General features: G+C 35.6%; 1 protein-coding gene across 1 annotated transcript; it reads left to right on the top strand.

Moving 5' to 3' along the window:
• The first annotated feature begins 15,785 nt into the window (after positions 1–15,785).
• On the top strand, positions 15,786–16,157 carry LOC124361319 (extensin-like). The gene has a single exon (XM_046815366.1). The coding sequence runs from the start codon at positions 15,786–15,788 to the stop codon at positions 16,155–16,157; it is 372 nt and encodes a 123-aa protein (XP_046671322.1).
• Positions 16,158–19,710: the final 3,553 nt, after the last annotated feature.

Here is a 19,710-nt window from a genome sequence, read left to right on the forward strand (position 1 = left end):
GTGAGACTGCATCTGGCCCCTGGTAGAAGTAAAACGATATGTCTGCTGGTACGTTGTTGTGGGACTGTATTTGTCCTCTGCTAGAGGTAAAGGAGATGACTAGTGGTACGTTGACTTGTGCTAACGTTATGTATGTATTATGCTAAAGTAGATTTTATAGCAATAACTGGTTTAATATTTTATAAATAATTTAAATCCATTTTTGTGAACATCTGAGATTTAAAGTTAAATTTGAAATGGAATAAAGGTTTGTTTGAGTTGACGACTTTAAAACACGAACATTATAGACATTTTTGTGTAAACAACAAACTGAGTAAAATTGAGAAATTCCTAAAACCGTAAATTTAAATTTTATTAACAATAATTAACCTTAATTAACGAATAAAATTGTCGATACAGGAATATTCCTATTCAACTGTAAAAATATGAAAATTTTAATACGAGTATGTCAGGAGCGGTAACGTTAGGATTTAGAGCTAATTCAATTTAAGGCTTCACATTTTCACTTGTGGATAAAGATATGAGAATCTGGACCCACAAAATACAATTGATTGGTCTTTGCCAAAGTACATGTCATATCTTCTTCATCAAAATACATTTTTTAACGTTGGGGTGTTGCTGTAAATACTTGAAAGACAAAGAATAAATATTGAGTGTGGAAATCGTCGAATTAAGTCATATGATGTAAACGAAACATTTTCCCAGATATATGTATGTATATATATATATATATATGTATGTATATATATATATATATATGTATGTATATATATATATATATATATATATATATATATATATATATATACTTATACGAACTTATACGAGTAATAATAATTACATTAAGTAAACATGTGGTTATGCTGTCACAAAACAACGCTTAAGCAGAACAGTTGAATACATTCAACAGGCTCTTTCAATTAATAAGATTTGTTTGGGGATTTTTTGCAACCTTAGGGACCAATGGGGCGTAGCCCTTAAGGATTTTCGAAATAAAAATATGCCTATGTGTTAACACGGGACCCTGAGATTGTCCATGTAAAATTTAAGTAAAATCGGTTTGGTAGTTTTTTCGTAATTGAGTAACACGAACCCAGACACATGGAGAGACAACATTAAATTTTACACAATAGTAGGCTATAGATATAAATAAGTTTGTGGTTATGAAACAAGTGTTTTGGGGAAACCAAACCTTGTACATAAATCAGGCATGATGTTAGCATAACCACAAAAACCACTATAGCATTGGATGGACCCAAGTGCCTGTGAACATAATTTACGTAATTATTACACACTGTACTGTCTCAAATGTGGCTTGCTCCAAACAAACGTATGCAGAAGATATCCACTATCTATTATTGAAATTCTGAATTACCTTAAGAGTATTTATTTAATCAGATACAACTAAACACATCCCATATCCAGATTCATTATATATTTTTACTTTTTTATTCTTAATCCCCTTACATACTGTCTTATCCCCAGAATTACGCATTCTCCTCCTTCTCCCCCCCCTCCGGAAATAAATTACATGTTACATCCTTGTGTACATGTAAAGGCAACTAATGGAATAGTAACTAATATCAACACTCTAAAGCCAAAAAGGGTTAATCTAGGCTACTGGAATTGTATCATAAATATTTACTAATTTGTTCCCTTTGTGTTTAATTACTTATTAATGTGTTTACCTTTCAAAGTAATGGCATTGTTTAGTATGTGAAACATTAAAAACGAAACATTAGGCCCGTATTGTACATTTTTTTCGAGGCCATTAAAAACGTTTTTGTAGGTGCTAAACATGATATAACTCATTTTGGAATAAAGGAAACTCGGTGTATTCCAGGACTCCTCGTGTAGTAAAATAATGGAATGATTATTTCCCTCTCAGTGACGATATTTTTCCTTTCTCGTTGTGACGGTGGTTGACGGAGAGGGGGTGGGTGGGGAGGGGCAGTTGCCGGGAGCGGGAACGGGGGCGGCGCACGCTCAATTAGAGCGACTCCCCGGGGAGCCATCTCACGCTCCCAGTCCCCGCTGACTGACTCCCTAATGACCGACCACTGTCACCACCTCATTACATGCTCCATTAATTACAGGGCACAGGCGTACCGCTACGTGCTATCACCTCTCTATCAATCCTCATGTACCGGTCGAGTTTAGGCAATCTTCGCTCTTTCCAACATGTCCAAGTTCTACTTCTACTTCATTACATGCTCCATTAATTACAGGGCACAGGCGTACCGCTACGTGCTATCACCTCTCTATCAATCCTCATGTACCGGTCGAGTTTAGGCAATCTTCGCTCTTTCCAACATGTCCAAGTTCTACTTCTACTTCATTACATGCTCCATTAATTACAGGGCACAGGCGTACCGCTACGTGCTATCACCTCTCTATCAATCCTCATGTACCGGTCGAGTTTAGGCAATCTTCGCTCTTTCCAACATGTCCAAGTTCTACTTCTACTTCATTACATGCTCCATTAATTACAGGGCACAGGCGTACCGCTACGTGCTATCACCTCTCTATCAATCCTCATGTACCGGTCGAGTTTAGGCAATCTTCGCTCTTTCCAACATGTCCAAGTTCTACTTCTACTTCATTACATGCTCCATTAATTACAGGGCACAGGCGTACCGCTACGTGCTATCACCTCTCTATCAATCCTCATGTACCGGTCGAGTTTAGGCAATCTTCGCTCTTTCCAACATGTCCAAGTTCTACTTCTACTTCATTACATGCTCCATTAATTACAGGGCACAGGCGTACCGCTACGTGCTATCACCTCTCTATCAATCCTCATGTACCGGTCGAGTTTAGGCAATCTTCGCTCTTTCCAACATGTCCAAGTTCTACTTCTACTTCATTACATGCTCCATTAATTACAGGGCACAGGCGTACCGCTACGTGCTATCACCTCTCTATCAATCCTCATGTACCGGTCGAGTTTAGGCAATCTTCGCTCTTTCCAACGTGTCCAAGTTCTACTTCTACTTCATCACATCTCCATCGCTTCAGTAATAATTACAATTTTAAATTAAACACTAGTTAATAAGAAATAATATAACGCTTGAACATTCTAGGTAAATAGTAAAAACATGCTATCATTATTAATTTTGATATAATAGATTTTAAGTTTTTAAATCTTGAATAATGTTTCAATATCAGTGATAGTAAAAAAACGACGAAGCACAACTTTTTAAGCATATATCTGTCATTAGTTGATTGTAGTGGTGCTATTTCATCTATTATTTATAGAAAACCGTATGTGTAGGGGATTAAATTATTTTGCCATTGTAATTCATTTGAATTGGTACATAGCGAAGTCAATTGATGAACTTAGCACATTCCTAAATAGGACAATGTATAATTAGCATAGAAATGTGTATATTATGTAGCATATTAGTGCTAATATTATTGTAGCATTCCATTGTTCATGGGCGAAAAGCACTTTCTAACGAAGTAAATGCAAACATTCACGCTCAAGATTGCTAAAGTGGCTGTGTACTGTCGACGAGTTACGTTTGACAGAGAGGAATCGTTGCTATACAAAAATATAGTAGCTGACTATGATAGTTGGTGTGTGTTGTATGTCACACATGAAGGTGCAGATATCTATTCTTTATCACCAGATTACTTTAGAGGTCCTCTCTTTGCGCAAACTAACCATAGACTTCCCGCAAACACACGCCATTCTACCTGGATTTGACGGCACTACCCTACGCAGTGGAATGAGGTTCCAGAATACATCACTACCATTTCATTTAACCTCTTTGGTAGTACAGCCTGATGGTTATCTATGCTTTAAACTCCTTCTCTGTTCAGCCAACCAACGTTCGACCTAAAAATACGAGCAGTGGTCATCAGACATCGAAAAAAGATCTTGGCTTAGAGCTTTCGGGATCCGGACATAATCGACAATGAAAGCGTTGCTGGAACGATTGCTATGCTAAGAAAGTCATAGTCTTGACTCTTGGCGTTATTTTGTCGGATGTGTGAAAGGAATTGTGTCAGCTAAACGTGTTTCGCTGTATGTCGATAATTTTGACGCATAGGTTTCGTGAGTACATGACAAGTTTTAATGGGCAGAGCGCATCATTGTGGGTTAAATAACAAGGACACAGTTTTTTAAACTCTGATTAAGTATACATTAACCTGTATAAAGGCCACGAGGTCAGTATCTACCTGAAACTACCATCTAGCAATTAATTACAGTAAGGTAAAAGCGAGGAGAGATTGCGCACAATTCAAAATATCTAAATAAAACGAAAATTTTTAGTTGAATATACAATTTTTTTTTAGTGTTATATTTACAGATTGTATGGGTTGTCTATTCTCTGAATTTTTCCAGATTTGATATTATGTTAATAACGAAATAATAAAAAAAATCGTAAAATGCGTTTTTGCGCAATCTCTCCTCGTGAGGGTAGGTGAGTTTGCGCACATGGGTAGGAGAGATTGTTTTATGGGAATAACTACTGCCCATTCACACTTTAAACATATTTTAATTAATGTAAACCTAATGAAACCTTCAAACTTGATGTAAGAAATTGATAAAATTAAACATTTTAACTTGGGCACATTTATTAAAAACATTATTACATAATAGAGCATTAAAATCATTTTTTTGACGTTTTTTTCACACGCGTCCACATCAATGCACTTTCCTTCATAAATTGTACAGCTCTCGTCATCCATCTTCCACAGACCATGCACTTGATCCAGTCAGATGACGAAGTAGTTCTCTGAAATATTCAAGACACCTGTACACTCATCATCTTCATTATCGCTGGACGATGATCGGGAAAGAAGTTCAATGTCTGCGTCATCTTCCCTCATATTAGAAGATTGCTCAAACATCAACCGTTTTCATTTGTTTTAATTCCTTTTTTTTGTATCTTTGCAAGATTTTGGTTGTTCTTTCCATGCAGGTTTCTTATTTGTTCAATCTGGTCGCTTTTTCTTGTTTGATGCTAACCTCTTTTTTATCTTGATTTTGGTTATGTTTATTTGGATCTGTAAAACATCATGGCACTCTTGCTTCCTTTTTGATTTTGAAGGCTCCAAGACTTTTAGGAAATCGGTGAAAGTTTTTTTGTAAAACTTTTGTTGGAGTTTCTACAGATGTGCGGCTGAACATTGTCTTGGAGGTTGAATGGTTGACAGATTAGGAGGGAATTAAATGAATTGTGATTGAGATGATTGGATTGAAATAGGTGTTCAGTGTTTCAGATACTGGATTATTTAACTGATGTCAAGGTTGGTTGGAGTGTTGTGGGGATCAGGAACAATCTGGTTTAACACATCTTGGTCACGAATGTAAAAGATATCATATTCTGTGTATCACATCAATATTTAGAGGATTGTATTCCTGTTGCAACGAAACAGCAGCAACTCCAAGTTGAACAGTGGCAGCACGAGGCCAAGATAAATTTCAATAGATGGCTAAAATCGTCCCATGAAATTTTGCCAGTAGTTCCCACAACGATATGTGACTAATTTGTTACAAGCATCTTAAAATAATTTTCAAAGGCTTGAATACTAACTGATCTGGGTTGTAAAAGGTAGTGTGGTAGTATGACCTAGGCAGACATAAGATAATGATGTCATTAGCATCAGCCTTTTGCAACATATTGGGACAGTTCATGTGTGAGGCATGGCCATCTAAAATTAGCAAATGCTTTCCAGGAGACTTTCTTGGGATGAAGTGTTCAGAAAATCCATTCCATGAACAGTTCACTATTTATGTACGCCTTCTCTTCTCATTTTTAAAAACAGTTCCAGGTGGAGCATCTTTGATATATTGTGGTTTACGTAAACTCCCTTTAAAAATACAAAAAAGGTGTAGGAACTGTCCCACCTGCAATGTCAGCATGCCATAATAGTTACAGTTTCTCCCTTTTCAGCACTTGTAAAACGACGTAAACGTCTTGTGCTGGTCCTCCCTTTTTGGGCAAATAACTTTTACCAGGCTCCATTATTAAGCTGCACTCCATTTTCGTCGCAGTTTCCAAATACAGTTGGGCTTATCTAAAAGGTTGTTTTCTTTTAAGGTGGGAAGTGAGAAGAATTGAAATAACTTTTTACTTCTTCCCTAATCATTCCTTCATGTTTTCTTGCGCTACATAATGCCTTGAGCTTTTCTCTACACTTAAATTGGATGTTCGCCGGCATTGGAATGACCGAAAACTCAAACGTTTCCGGAGCGTTTTATGGTCTTTGTTGAAGTGTGTTTAATACCTCAATTGTTTCTGCTAAAATTTGTAAGCAACATTCTAACAATCTTTTGTGTAGGTGCAAACCCTACAGATTGGAAGTTTTATTAATGTGCAAAGGCCAATTTTTCTCGGCTTCCAATCCTAGTTGGACCATCTGGACCCAAAATTCCGTTATTGCAAAATCATTCTTCTTCATTCGATGTCTTATATGTAGACTCAGTATTTTAAACCTCTGCTTGCTGCTCTTATTGATTAATGATCCATTTCTTTATTGCTGATGGACAAAGCTGATGATAGAGCTCATCTTCTGTCCAGGATCCTTTGTTATTTTTTTTTTTTTTTTTTTTTTTTTTTTTTTTTTTTTTTTTGTTTATTTTTTTTTTTTTTGTTTTTTTTTTTTTTTTTTTTTTTTTTTTTTTTTTTTTTTTTTTTTTTTTTTTTTTTTTTTTTTTTTTTTTTTTTTTTTTTCTTTTTTTTTTTTTTTTTTTTTTTTTTTTTTTTTTTTTTTTTTTTTTTTTTTTTTTTTTTTTTTTTTTTTTTTTTTTTTTTGTTTTTTTTTTTGTTTTTTTTTTTTTTTTTTTTATTTTTTTTTTTTTTTTTTTTTCTTTTTTTTTTTTTTTTTTTTTTTTTTTTTTTTTTTTTTTTTTTTTTTTTTTTTTTTTTTTTATTTTTTTTTTTTTTTTTTTTTTTTTTTTTTTTTTTTTTTTTTTTCTTTTTTTTGTTGTTTTTTTTTTTTTTTTTTTCACGGGTTTTTCCTCTTGTACACGTTATGCATGTTAGCCGTAAAAAATAAATAAATTAATAGTCCATCTTTTGTAAATAATATGGTTTTGAATTTTTTTTTAAGTTGTTTTATTAATGGTAATATGGCAATTTCATATTAATAAATAAATAAAGATTCATAATATACATTTAAAGAATTTCTAAATGCGAATATGTAGATTCACAAATAGTTAATATTAATAATGAATCCATGCGCAATGTCTCCTACCATTACATTAAATGGAATAAATGCGCAAATCTGCCCTCCTCCAACATGGAATGCGCGTACTGTCCTAAAAATCGGTAGGAGGAGATTGCGCAGGCTTAAACTTAGATGGCCGAAGCGAGAATTTGACCAACCACTACTGAGACAGTTTGCCCTATGTCATTACCTCTCCTAGAAAAAAATGGTAAATACCGAATAATGTATCGTAGCATCGTACTGTATTAAATTTCATGCATCCTGCATACAAAATTCAGCCACTTACCTATGAAATGCAAAGTATGTAGGTGTTAATAATATACACTAATAACAGACTTAAGCGTCTTGAACTTTTGACAGAACACTCAACTAATGAAGCGGATCGAGGCAACTGAAGGGACGCTGCGGCGCGCACCCAACTCCAACCAAGCTGAACAAAAAGAGGGCGCAATCTCTCCTACCGCGCAATCTCTCCTCGCTTTAACCTTACGGTGACTGATATAAGTGATTGTTCTGCTCCGAGATGCGCTATATATGGATTAAGCTCGATATACAACGTAATCTGTATGGCGTTGACAGTAAGGTGATTAATAAAGTTCCTGTGTTAGGTGATTAGCACACTCCGAAAGTAGCCTATTATTGATGTAACTAATAGAAGTCCAATAATCTCAATAGATTGGTCCGGCTTCAGGAGCGTAACTCAATGGTTGTTGCTGCACCTCTAGAAATAGTATCTCTTAACCAAATGGCGTCTCAGAACTCGTAGTTCTTGGTGAACGAGGGAATAATATCTATGGTGCTCAGGGGATTCAAGATTAGGTGTTTTCGATGCAGATAAATAGATTTCGAGAATGGAATTATAAATGCCGTAACTGCACGGATTGCGTGCTTACATGGAATGAACTCTCTCACCCTCTTTTGTGCTAACTTATTCTAAGCAAGGACCGAAAGAAAATCTTCGACCCTTCCAATTCTGACTTAATATTTTTGTTATTGGCCAAAATTAAAATAATATTAGAGATTCAGAGCAAACAAATAATTTGAATCTTATTTTAATGATTGAAGTAATAAACAACACAGAGCCTGACTTACTATGTTGCTATAATATTTATTTTCCGATAAGTTTGATATCAGATTAATTTTGCTTACGCCGTAGGAATTTCTTACCAGGGTGTATTTATATGCCAACACCTCTCAAGTGAAGAATTCGTTCATTTGAATTATTGAATCAAGCTGCGATGAAACTTAATCTTGGAAGTAAGGTCCAGTGGGTTAAGGTCATGGATTAATAACCTTGGCTCTGTTCCTAAACCAATGGGTAGGGTATATTTTTACGACTTGATGTCGATAAAATTTGAGGACTTCTGATTTACCAATTTTGTAACAGAGTTCCGTGCGCCGGCGGGGTGTGTGCTACAAACATTTATTGTCTCAACAAGAATTCGTCTTGTCCAGACGCTTGTACTCTCTGTGGCCGAAATTGTAATGATATCTATGGACATTCTATAAAATTATACGGAATATTATGTGATTCTATGCAGACAGTGTTCAGACGTGTTCTACGTGACTCTATTAAGGAAATTCAATATTTGTGTAATACTCGATAGGCTAAGTCTTAGGGATTTCTTTTCTTGCAGTTAACCTTTATATACTCTATGTACTATAAATATATTTTTCGTATAAAATGCCGTAGTACCAAAACAACTACTAATAGACCAGAATATCTTAAAAATAAAGCGTACAGTGAAGTCTTACAGTTAGTGGTAATTAGTAATAAGCATTAGTAATAAGTTAGTGGTGGACTTCAAGGACAGTTTGCGATAGGAAATATTTTCATGTTCACTGTGACATTTTTACCAGTATATCATTGCTTTTATATATTGCTGTCAGAGTTATATAAGTAAGATCGTTAATGAATGCAACGAAATTTCAGGTGAATTTCTACTATAACTCGTGTGCTGAGTAAACACATTAAACACGTCTATATTTATATACGAGTATAATCACGATCATTTTTGAACAGTTGTTGGATTTCTACTAGTCGATTTAAAATTTGAATTCGTAATTGAAATGAAAGGGTCTCAAAGAAGAGAAGCCCTAGGTCCATTGCTCTTTCCTATATAACTACACTGAAGTCTCACGTTTGCATGGATTTTGATCAAATTGGCAAGGGGATTGTATAGAACTAAATGTTAACCGTTAATCGGATGTAGAATTTGAAAGCCTTTGGAATCACGGAGTGGAACCCCCTGTCCATGATCAATTTCCGTACAAATACCATTCACGTTTATAGATTTAAAAATGTATATTGGCACGAACAAGAAACAAACGCTAACCGTAACAAATTATACTGTGGAACGTCTTGTGAGTCAAGATGTGGAACTTTGTGGCAAGAAATAGTTTTCTCGCAACTATCCCGGATGTTTTAATGATACCATTGATCTGAATCAAAATGGGCATATTATTTTATCATTGCTATATTAACGAAGAGAATTTATTGAGCTCCTTTTCAGCCAAGGGAGCGTAGCCCCAAGACCATAAACATGTGGTCCATAACTATTCTGTCCCTTATCCTTCCCCTAAGGCAGTCTACTCAAACCTTTTCGACTGAAGGCTCCCTTTCGGACTGCCTACTACTTTCCGCGGCACACCTCTCAGCTCACCTCAATAGAATCTGTGAAGGAAAACAATAAAGGAAAGTATCGTGACTTTATTATTCACGTAATAATTAATTATTCACATTTGTAACATATTTGCCAGTATGTATATTATTGTAAATTAGCCATCTTAAAATCTCAAATAAGACATTTTTTTATTAAATTATACAAAGCTATATACTATTCACTGTTACTGATTTTTAAAGAACACTGTGACTATTTTATTGTTAGACCTGGAGTAGTAGCAAGTAAAGGAAAGTAAATAAAGCACAAAAACGTTTCCCATTTTTAATTTTGCGTTATATTTAATCAACTATTATTTTTTTGTAACAGTTCAATACAGTAATTTCGTTATACAAATTACAGTTTAGCTAGTTAGATCACATATACTCAAATTCATCATAGTTCATAATATTTGTTTAAAGTTTCACAGGTCTAGTACAATAGATGAGCTTGTTTCCTTTAATTAATACGTAAAAATCTTGACTTATATTCAAAATTGCAGTACGCACTTTTTTCGGTTTGGTCTGTATTTTTATTTGATGACTGCCACAACTGAGAAGGCCGCCTCACAAAGAAGGAAGTAGCTAACTGTAGCTAAGTACATACACACGTAACGCTTTCCGGGCAATTTGAGGGTTTTGTTTTTCGACGTTAGACCAAAACTCTAGCAAAGAGTTCATTTTTAATCCAGTCTTTAACGAGGTATCTGTTAGAATATCAACCAGTCGTTTACTCCTTTCAACGTTCAGATTTATCTCTTCGTTAAATGGATTAGATACCCCATTTAGCTGACATCGTTGGTAGAAAAATATTCATAAAATACACTCTCGGTTTGGAAAAATACTGCAAAAACACGGCATAAGCTCGTCTTCCACACTCAAATAATTTTCTTTAATAAACTGTTTCCAGACAGGAAATCTAGTGTAACCTTTATCTACCTGTAGCGATGATAGCTTTTCAGAAATCGATTTCTTTTTCAAACGCTTTACTTTGTCTGACAAGTTTATGACATCTATGTTCTTTTTTGCAATTATTAGTAAGTTATGTTCAATTTTTTTAAACAATTCAGTAAGAAACCCTCTAGCTTCAACAGAAAGTTCCTATCAAAAGTTTATCGGCACTGGCATGGTTTACATCCTTCAGGTAAGCATATATCTCGCGTGTCAGCTCAAACACCTAGACACAGGGTTGCCTAGAGACAACTAACGAAAACTACTTCAGAATAAAACACACGAAGTGTCAGACAGGCCCGTTTTACCGAATAGGCACGTGCCTAGGGCGCTAGGCAATTGGCATTTTGGGGGGGGGGGGGGGCGCAAAAAAGGAGAAACAAATTGCCGTGGTTGTATCTGCATGCATAATCATCAAACGGGGACTATTTCTAGACTGTCTCGAGCTGATAGGGAATTTGATCTATTTATCGCGAAACACATACCAACCACATGGTAACAAAGACAAAGGTAGTGTATCATGCCATTCGTCTGACATTTGCAGTGAATTTATTGAGATTATGAGCAAAGAAATATTGAAACAAATCTTAAATTAAATCAAGCAAGCTCACTATCTTTCTATAATCATAGACTCCACACCTGACGTGTCGCACACAGACCAATTGGCTTGTAGTACTTCGTTATGTTTAATTGCCCAATGCTTGCGCCAACAAACGCCTGATACAAACTCTTACCAAGTGTATGCCCACGAATCTGGAAGTTTGGAATAAGCAACCCTCAGTTTACTTGAGAAACTTGAGCTGGATGTCGATAACTGTCGTGGACAAACTTACGACAATGCATCAAACATGTCGGGCATATACAGGTCTTCAGGCAAGGATTAACAGTAAAAATGATCTTGCTGACTATGTACTATGTGCAGCTCATTCAACTAAACCTTGCTGGGTGTTTTGCTGCCGAGAAGGCGTGTCCTTCCAGATAACACACAATATGTTTTTACATTCGTACAAGGGGTGTATGTTTTTTCTCGGCATCCACTTACAGGTGGAACATCCTAAAAAGGCATATTGAAAAGAGTAACGAAGGAAAATCAAAGAAATATCAGAGAAAGCTAATGATAAAACCCCTGAGTGACACAAGATGGTCTGCTAGGGCAGACGCCCTTCGAGCTTTAAAAATAAGTCGACATGAATTAAAAGATGCTCTTGATGAGCTAAATAAAGACGATACTCAGACACAAGAAACACAATGCATAGCCATGGGTTTCTAAAACACTTGGAAATTTCCAAACCACGTTATTAACTGTGATCTGGGACGAAATTCTAGAGACAGTTGATAAAACAAGGAAACAAGTTTGACTCTTCAAAATCAAGATTTAGACCTATTTGGTGATACAAAGGCACTTGAAACACTATCCTCGTTTTTTGAGTGAAAAGAGATATTTATTTGATGATGTCGAGTCCAAAGCATTAAAACTTGCAGATAAAGAAGAAGCTGTATACGACAAAGTTAGAAAAAGAAAGTTATTACCCGATGATAAGAAGGACAGAAGCATGGAAGAAACATCTCGAGAAAGATGTTTTATTGCCATGGATGTTTATTGCCATTGTTGACAATATAGCTTCGCAGCTCAAAAGAAGGGAGGTCTATACAAATCTCGACACAATATTTAAGATCTTACAAAATCTAGAAGAGAAAAATTCCAAAGAGGTGGCTTGTGAAGCTAAACTGTTAGGAGAAGTATACAAGAACGATATTGATGGACAAGACTTTGCCCAGGGAATGTAACCATTTCAAACAATACATGGTTTTGAAGAACCTTTCTAAGATCAAAGATATGTACGCCTACATAAAATCAAAACGGATTACAGAACACTTTCCCCAATTTGAAGGTCGCTCTCAGGATATTTCTAACCTGACGTTTGACGAACTGCACAGCTGAACGTAGCTTTTCAGCTTTGAAAAGAGTGAAGTCAGAAATTAGATCGTCATTAGTTGATGAAAGATAAAAAGCTGAATGACTTGTTGTTGCTGTGCACCCAAAACGACATTACTTTAGAATTAGACTAACAAATATTATTATCGACTTTGCAACATAGAAAACCAGAAAAAAAAGCTATTGTTATGGATTTCTAGTCAGTCTAGTGGTAAGCCAAAAACGAAAAATAATCCAAAGAAAAATGTGATTGAAACGAATACTATAAATAATGTAAATACTTAAAATGTAAAGAAGGGAGGGTGGACCTCACGGCTACCGTTACCAGTCCGGGACACGGCGGGTCCATAGGTGGTGGATAATGAGAAGTCACTCGAAAAAATCAGGATATTTGTAAAGGAGAGTTAAGGGACATTAAGTCTAAAGTCCCACCCGAACCAAAACTGGGATTTCAGACTAAATCTAAATTTACGGGGTATAGGCGTTATGGTAGGGCTGGTAGGGGGGGGGATTAGTCAGCTGGCAGGGGTATAAAATGAGGCGCAACTCTTCGTTGTGCCTAGGGCGCTGGCAGGGTGTAAAAACGGGCCTTGGTGTCAGATACCATGTCCTTGCACACCTGTTCAAAATCTTACCTTTTTAGGATTGTTTTTAATGTAGTTGATTGCAGTGATCACAATCTTAGGTACATTGTGCAGTTATTACGTAGACATTTAGCGGGCAATGCTTCTCCTCGGGTCATGCAATGGGTCTAAATTGCTATTTTCGCTTTTGCACAAACGAGAACTAGAAGTCCCTTTTCGACCCGCCATTGAATTGCTACCATCAGTACATATTCCAACACATTTTTGCCAGTCAATATCATGCTTATTGGCTTCTGGGTGGAGTGATGTGTAACGGGTTCTGTTGTCAAGGCAACACGGTCCAAGAAATAGTGGGGAGTGCGCCTGCGAGTCTTACCAGACCGCTCTTCGTGCGATGACAATTTACACATTCCTTTAATAAGTAATTTAATAACCTGTAGATATATTAATGGTAATTAAATAATTCGATATGACATTATAAACCTAATCTAGCGTAAAGACAATAACAAATTTCTTTTAATTTTTTACACAATATAATATAGTATTGTATTGATCACTGTCGCTCAAACTTTAAGAAACATCGTAAGACATGAAATTTTACTCAAGTCGGTATTTTTTAAAAAAATTCTGCTGTTTGATGCAAGGGGTTTGACACGTTCCCTGCACCCAATGCACGTGTGTGTAGATTTTACCATAGCTACCATAGCCAGAACAAATGTTAGCCCAGGATAGTCATTGAGTTCCTGTGGTAGGCTACTCACTCATCCTGTGGGAAAGAATTTAATAAGTTTTACTGAAACTGGTATGCTTATAACACATGTAATAAGCATAAGAATAATTAATTATAATCTTAGTTCTTAAGTTTGCACTGCCGATGTTAGAACTACCTAAGTTTTCCGATGCACGCCGCCTCAAGTAATGGCTTACACAAATAAATTCTTGTTGCACACAAGTAAATAAATGTTTGTTCCTCAATCCAAGTAGTTCGCATCGGGCAGAGCGTCAATTAATAGTGGTTTTGTCCTATTTTATAAAGCAAGAGTAGGTCTATATTATGTGGTAAGAATGGAGCTGAGACCGCCGCGTGGGTGTGACCCAAGAGCCTGCACGACCTATGACCTCTGTCACCCGACTCCCCACAGCTGGGCCTGGCCGCTGGGCCGCAGGTGCCGCTCTACCCTGCCTTGTCTTTATGACGCGAGACACATAAACTTTATGGGGTCCCGGAATATTTGAATATTTGTGACAGAGACAAATTGATTTGTACAGACAATCTCGACCAACTCTCACACTCGACTAGACGTAGTGTTGACGTCTAACAGCTGTTTTACGATACAGGCCCAGACGGAAACTAATACGAATATAGGCCTACGTAGCGCTTTACTGGTTGTGACAACATCACAATCAATATTAATCTCTAATTGAAAAGTGAGTTTCTATCTAACCAACAAAATGAAGCAATGTTTCCAATCACAATCAATTGATCGATTCATTGGCACAGTATAATTCTGCAAATTTAAGATGTCCCATATAAACTTTGAACTACTATTAGTGCCTATCAGCCCGCTAATAATATGCGTCACGTACTATTTGCTCTCATAAACATATCGCACAATTGGTCGGATAATGTTTAATATTCCTCTCAAACTCAACCTCGAAGGTTAAAACAAACTTTCAGAAATTGTCCAATAAAGTAATGCAAGGCCAGATGCATTCGTAGATTGTCTTATTCAGCTCTTACCAATGTAGTGCGGCGGCCATCTAATGATTTCAAAGCATATTATATGTTGGTAATATATTAAATCCTACTAAATTGAATTTATAGACATATTTTATATGAGAAATTTTTATATGGCTACTCTTCTTCTGTTATTTTAACCAAACGCGTCTAAGGCCTTTGTACAACGAAAATAATACCTTTGTTTGCATTTCAAAATTGGAAGATTTGGATATAATAGAACATATATTATTTGTTGCACATTACTTTTGCCAATATTTCAATACAAGATGGACCTAATAAAGAATGAACTTATAAGAAGAAACTGAACTATTGATTTCATATAGCTGTTAAAAGGGTTCAGAAATAAATTTTATTAAACAAAAAATACTATTTTTGTTTTTAACATGTTTATAAAATTTGAATCTTTAGCTTATTAATTGAATTCCTTAAATTATATTAAACATTATAAACAAATAAGTAAAGTTGTGTAAAGTATAGTTAGAGTGGCGTTGACAGTTCGGTGTACAATGCCTGCAAGTATCACTGTTAAACACTTAGCACAGTTAGCCTACTTTGGCAATAATGAAAGAAATTAAACCATGTTTACATATTTAACTTACAAGGATCTAGTAAAAAGATGGCTGCACAAAGTACTAGAAATCCTACAAAAGCTCTAAATAATATTAATTATTACTATGTTACGTTATGAAACATTTATGGGCGTTTTCCAAAAGTCTGTCCTTAATCTATCCCATGTTACATAGGAACCAGACTCGGACTCAGCCTTGGCTGGCCCCGGAAAAGATGTTTAGCCGGGCCCCGTCATGTCCCGTCACCGGGCCCCGTCATGTCCCCCTCACCGGCCCCCGTTATGTCCCGTCACAGCGCTCCCCTCATGTCCCCTCACCGGGCCCCGTCATATCCCCTCACCGGCCCCCATTATGTCCCGTCACTGCGCCCCCGTCATGTCCCCTCACCGGCCCCGTCATGTCCCCTCACCGGCCCCCGTTATGTCCCGTCACTGCGCCCCCGTCATGTTCCGTCACCGGGCCCCGTCATGTCCCGTCACCGCGTCCCCGTTACACCGCTTCTCCGCACCCCCTCACCACTATACCCTTGCTATAGTCAGAGTTTCTTCGAAATTGTAATTAACAGTATTACAAATTTAGCCTGTAGTAGCGTTACAGTTATTAGATAGAGCTATCACGTCCGTCGACACGGTACCTTCAAATAGACGTGTGGTGGGGTCCGGCCCGGGCCCCGTGAACTTGTCCGAAAACACCGGTCTGAGTAAGGGACTGATAGAAACTCTGCGTTATAATTAGTAATTCACAGCAAGTGATTATATATTACACTATAAGAAACTAGATTTTAGTGTCTTGCTGGTAATAAATTGTTAACAATATTATTCTCTATTAATACTAATTGTTCATAATGTAAGTTATATTCAGTATAGAGTTTCTTATAGGAAAATCTATACTGAACATAAATTGTAAACCATTAGTATTTACAGAAAATCGTATTTTTTACTATTCATTACTATTGACATCCCAAAATCCAAGGCGAAACATGTATAGATTTGAGGTTTTAAGCTTTACCCTATGTTAAAAGTGGATCTTTAGATGCAGCTAACAAATTGGCAGCTAACTAGTATCTCAAATTGTAGGAAAATGTTTCTTTAATCTGCATATCCAAAACTTTGAGAATAGAAAATAACGTTTTGTTAAAATGTTACGTCTGGTTTGTAACGATTCTTCTGAAAACGTTCCTCCCAAAATATTTGACCATTTTGGATTATAGTACTTAGCATTGATGTGCATCTCAAAGGTGTGAATAACCTCGTAAGCAGAATAGTACCTAAAACCTTTCAAAATGATACTTACAAATGTACACAAAATAATTAAGAAGTGATTGAATAAATGATATTACAATCAACAGCGAGGATTCATATATTTGAACTGCCCATAAGTCAGAATGTTGACTAAATAGTGAATGTGTTAATTTTGAAAATCTAGATTTCATAATTCAAATAGCATTGTGTTGAAAAGAATGTTTTAATTTGATTACCTTTTATTACTCTAAGATTTAACCGATGAGTTTTTTTAATCCTCAAGACAGTAAAAAATAAAAGCTTATGCGTTGATTATTATAGCCTTCTCTATAATGATAGCCTACTAGACTTAAAATGTTAATCCAAAAAATTAAATTGGTGTTTATAAAATAAATATTGGCATGATTTGGACAATGTAATTAAATTTATTATTCCGATATTCTACGAATTCATATGGTTAATAGGTATCTTTTTTTCGCCTATTGCTTTATGGTTGATATCTATAGTTTCCTTCAATTTATAATGCATTTAACCCAGTGATTGTATAAATAATGATAAATGGGTTTATTTATTTAGACAGGCTTATATTATATATATATATATATATATATATATATATATATATATATATATATATATATATATATATATATATTGATCATGCAATCTAAAGCAATGACGTCTTCTATGCAACCTGCATTACACTACTACAAGCAGTTGTCCGCGGCTTCGCACGCAATTTCCCGTTGAAAAAAGTACACTATATTCACGTATTCTTTTTCTATCACATTCTAAACATTGCTGAGATAATTGATAGTCGTTCCTTCGTGAGCCTCTTGGGCGCATTATGAAGGTATGTACCATATTTCCTGCCTCTATCTTTCGTGGTTTTTGCTAGATCTTTATAAGTTATTCAGAACAATTAATTTATATGGATGAATCTCGGTAAACTAATTAGGTTATAAAGAATCAAATTCGGTCTGTTAAAATTAATTTTCTGTCTAAGATATTTCCAGTATTATTGAGGAGTGTGCCTTCAAGAAAATGTATCAACGAAAACCAATTTCGATCATAAAGCGTCTTCTTTCGGCTCTTTTCATTTACCTTCGATATAACCAAATTCGATTACCTTATGTGCAAACATTCACGGATTTGTACAATGAGGTTGTTTTCACAATAGCGTTTAATAGTATTTTCATTGCATTAGATAGTTTATTGATCATTGGTGCAATCTAAATTTAAAATTAGGCAATGACGTCTTCTATGCAACCTGCATTACACTACTGATCAAGCACTTTACAATAACAATTTTCTAAATTTTAAATGTAAACAAATGTTTCTGACTCTTTGATGAACTTCAGCTGAAAGTGTTAACAGCTGAAAGTAGCCTATCAGTTCACTTTGTATTAGGCTACGTGTCGTAGCGCAATCTGCCGGCTCCAATATAAAACACTCTAACACCAACAACAATTTATAAATAAAAAATTAATTAAATAAACTATTTATCGGACCAAATCATGAATCTAAACCATTCTCGAATCCCCTTCAACAAACACACAACGTTTCATTAAAATCGGTCCACCCGTTTAGGAGGAGTTCAGCCCCATACACACGCGCGCGCATACACACTCACACACACACACACACACACACACACACACACACACACACACACACACACACACACACACACACACACACACACACACACACACACACACATATAAAGATATAAAATATATCCTAGGCAGGCTTATTTCGACTAAAAACAGATGAGCGAGCTATTGTCGAGTTCTCATCGTTAGAAAAATCTCAGTACAATTAGCGATATACTAAACGTGAGATTCAGTCAGGGTTGGGTAGAGGCTTGATGTCCGGTATTCTAATCCGTGCGTGAACACGGCACGCGGACAAAGCGTGCCATTTCCCGTGCGTTCGCTAAAAACAAAGCAGGAATTAGCGAGACACTTGTATGGCGTGTGCCGTTGCTAGGCAACCAGGTCGCTGCAGCCAGCTGATAACAGAAATGTTTGTACAGGGCTGCCAACCTATTGTTTCTGTCTCCGTTACCAATACCAACTGTGATTATTGCTGACAGCTCCATCTACATTTCTTATTACAACACGAGTAATTATAACATTTGCAGATTAACCAATAATTTTATGGTTTCACTGCATCTATGTAATTTTATTAACTTCTAAAAACGCATTTTTTATTTTACGTTGTTTTCTAATAAAAATCTGTATATTTCTGCATGATCTAAAATAAATAACTAGAGGATTGTAATCTATAACACAATTTCATTATTCCATTACTATTCAGGAATTTCGTACAGGACAATCTTCTCAACTCCTTGAAAAGAAGAAGAAATGAAAAGATAGAGATGCTAATTTTATAATAGGACTGAAAATTGCTAACAATAAAAACATAAATATTGTAAAATAATGTAGTTTTGATAACAGTTAAAATTTAACTACTTACATTGGGTAACATCAATAAATATAAATTACACGTTGTTACTAATTCCGATGAAAAATCTGCTACTAAAATAATTACAAAATAAATTACATTAAACTATTAGTGATACTATGGCCGCTGCCACAAACTATCAATGACAGCAAGCTTTTGTACGATAAGATTCGAACAGTTCTCAAAATTAGCCTACTAATTTGATGTTTATTACTTACCTAAGGCGTTAAGATGGGAGAGAGAGTTATTCATTTCCACTATGTATGTCAAAATCTCGTACACAATTCTCACAAACGGTATATTATAATTTGTTTTGAATGAAATGAATGATGAATGAACAAAACTATTATGAAATGTATTATATTTTGCCGTCCAGTT

Source organism: Homalodisca vitripennis, chromosome 4 (genome assembly GCF_021130785.1).
Source record: "Homalodisca vitripennis isolate AUS2020 chromosome 4, UT_GWSS_2.1, whole genome shotgun sequence".
NCBI lineage: Eukaryota > Metazoa > Arthropoda > Insecta > Hemiptera > Cicadellidae > Homalodisca > Homalodisca vitripennis.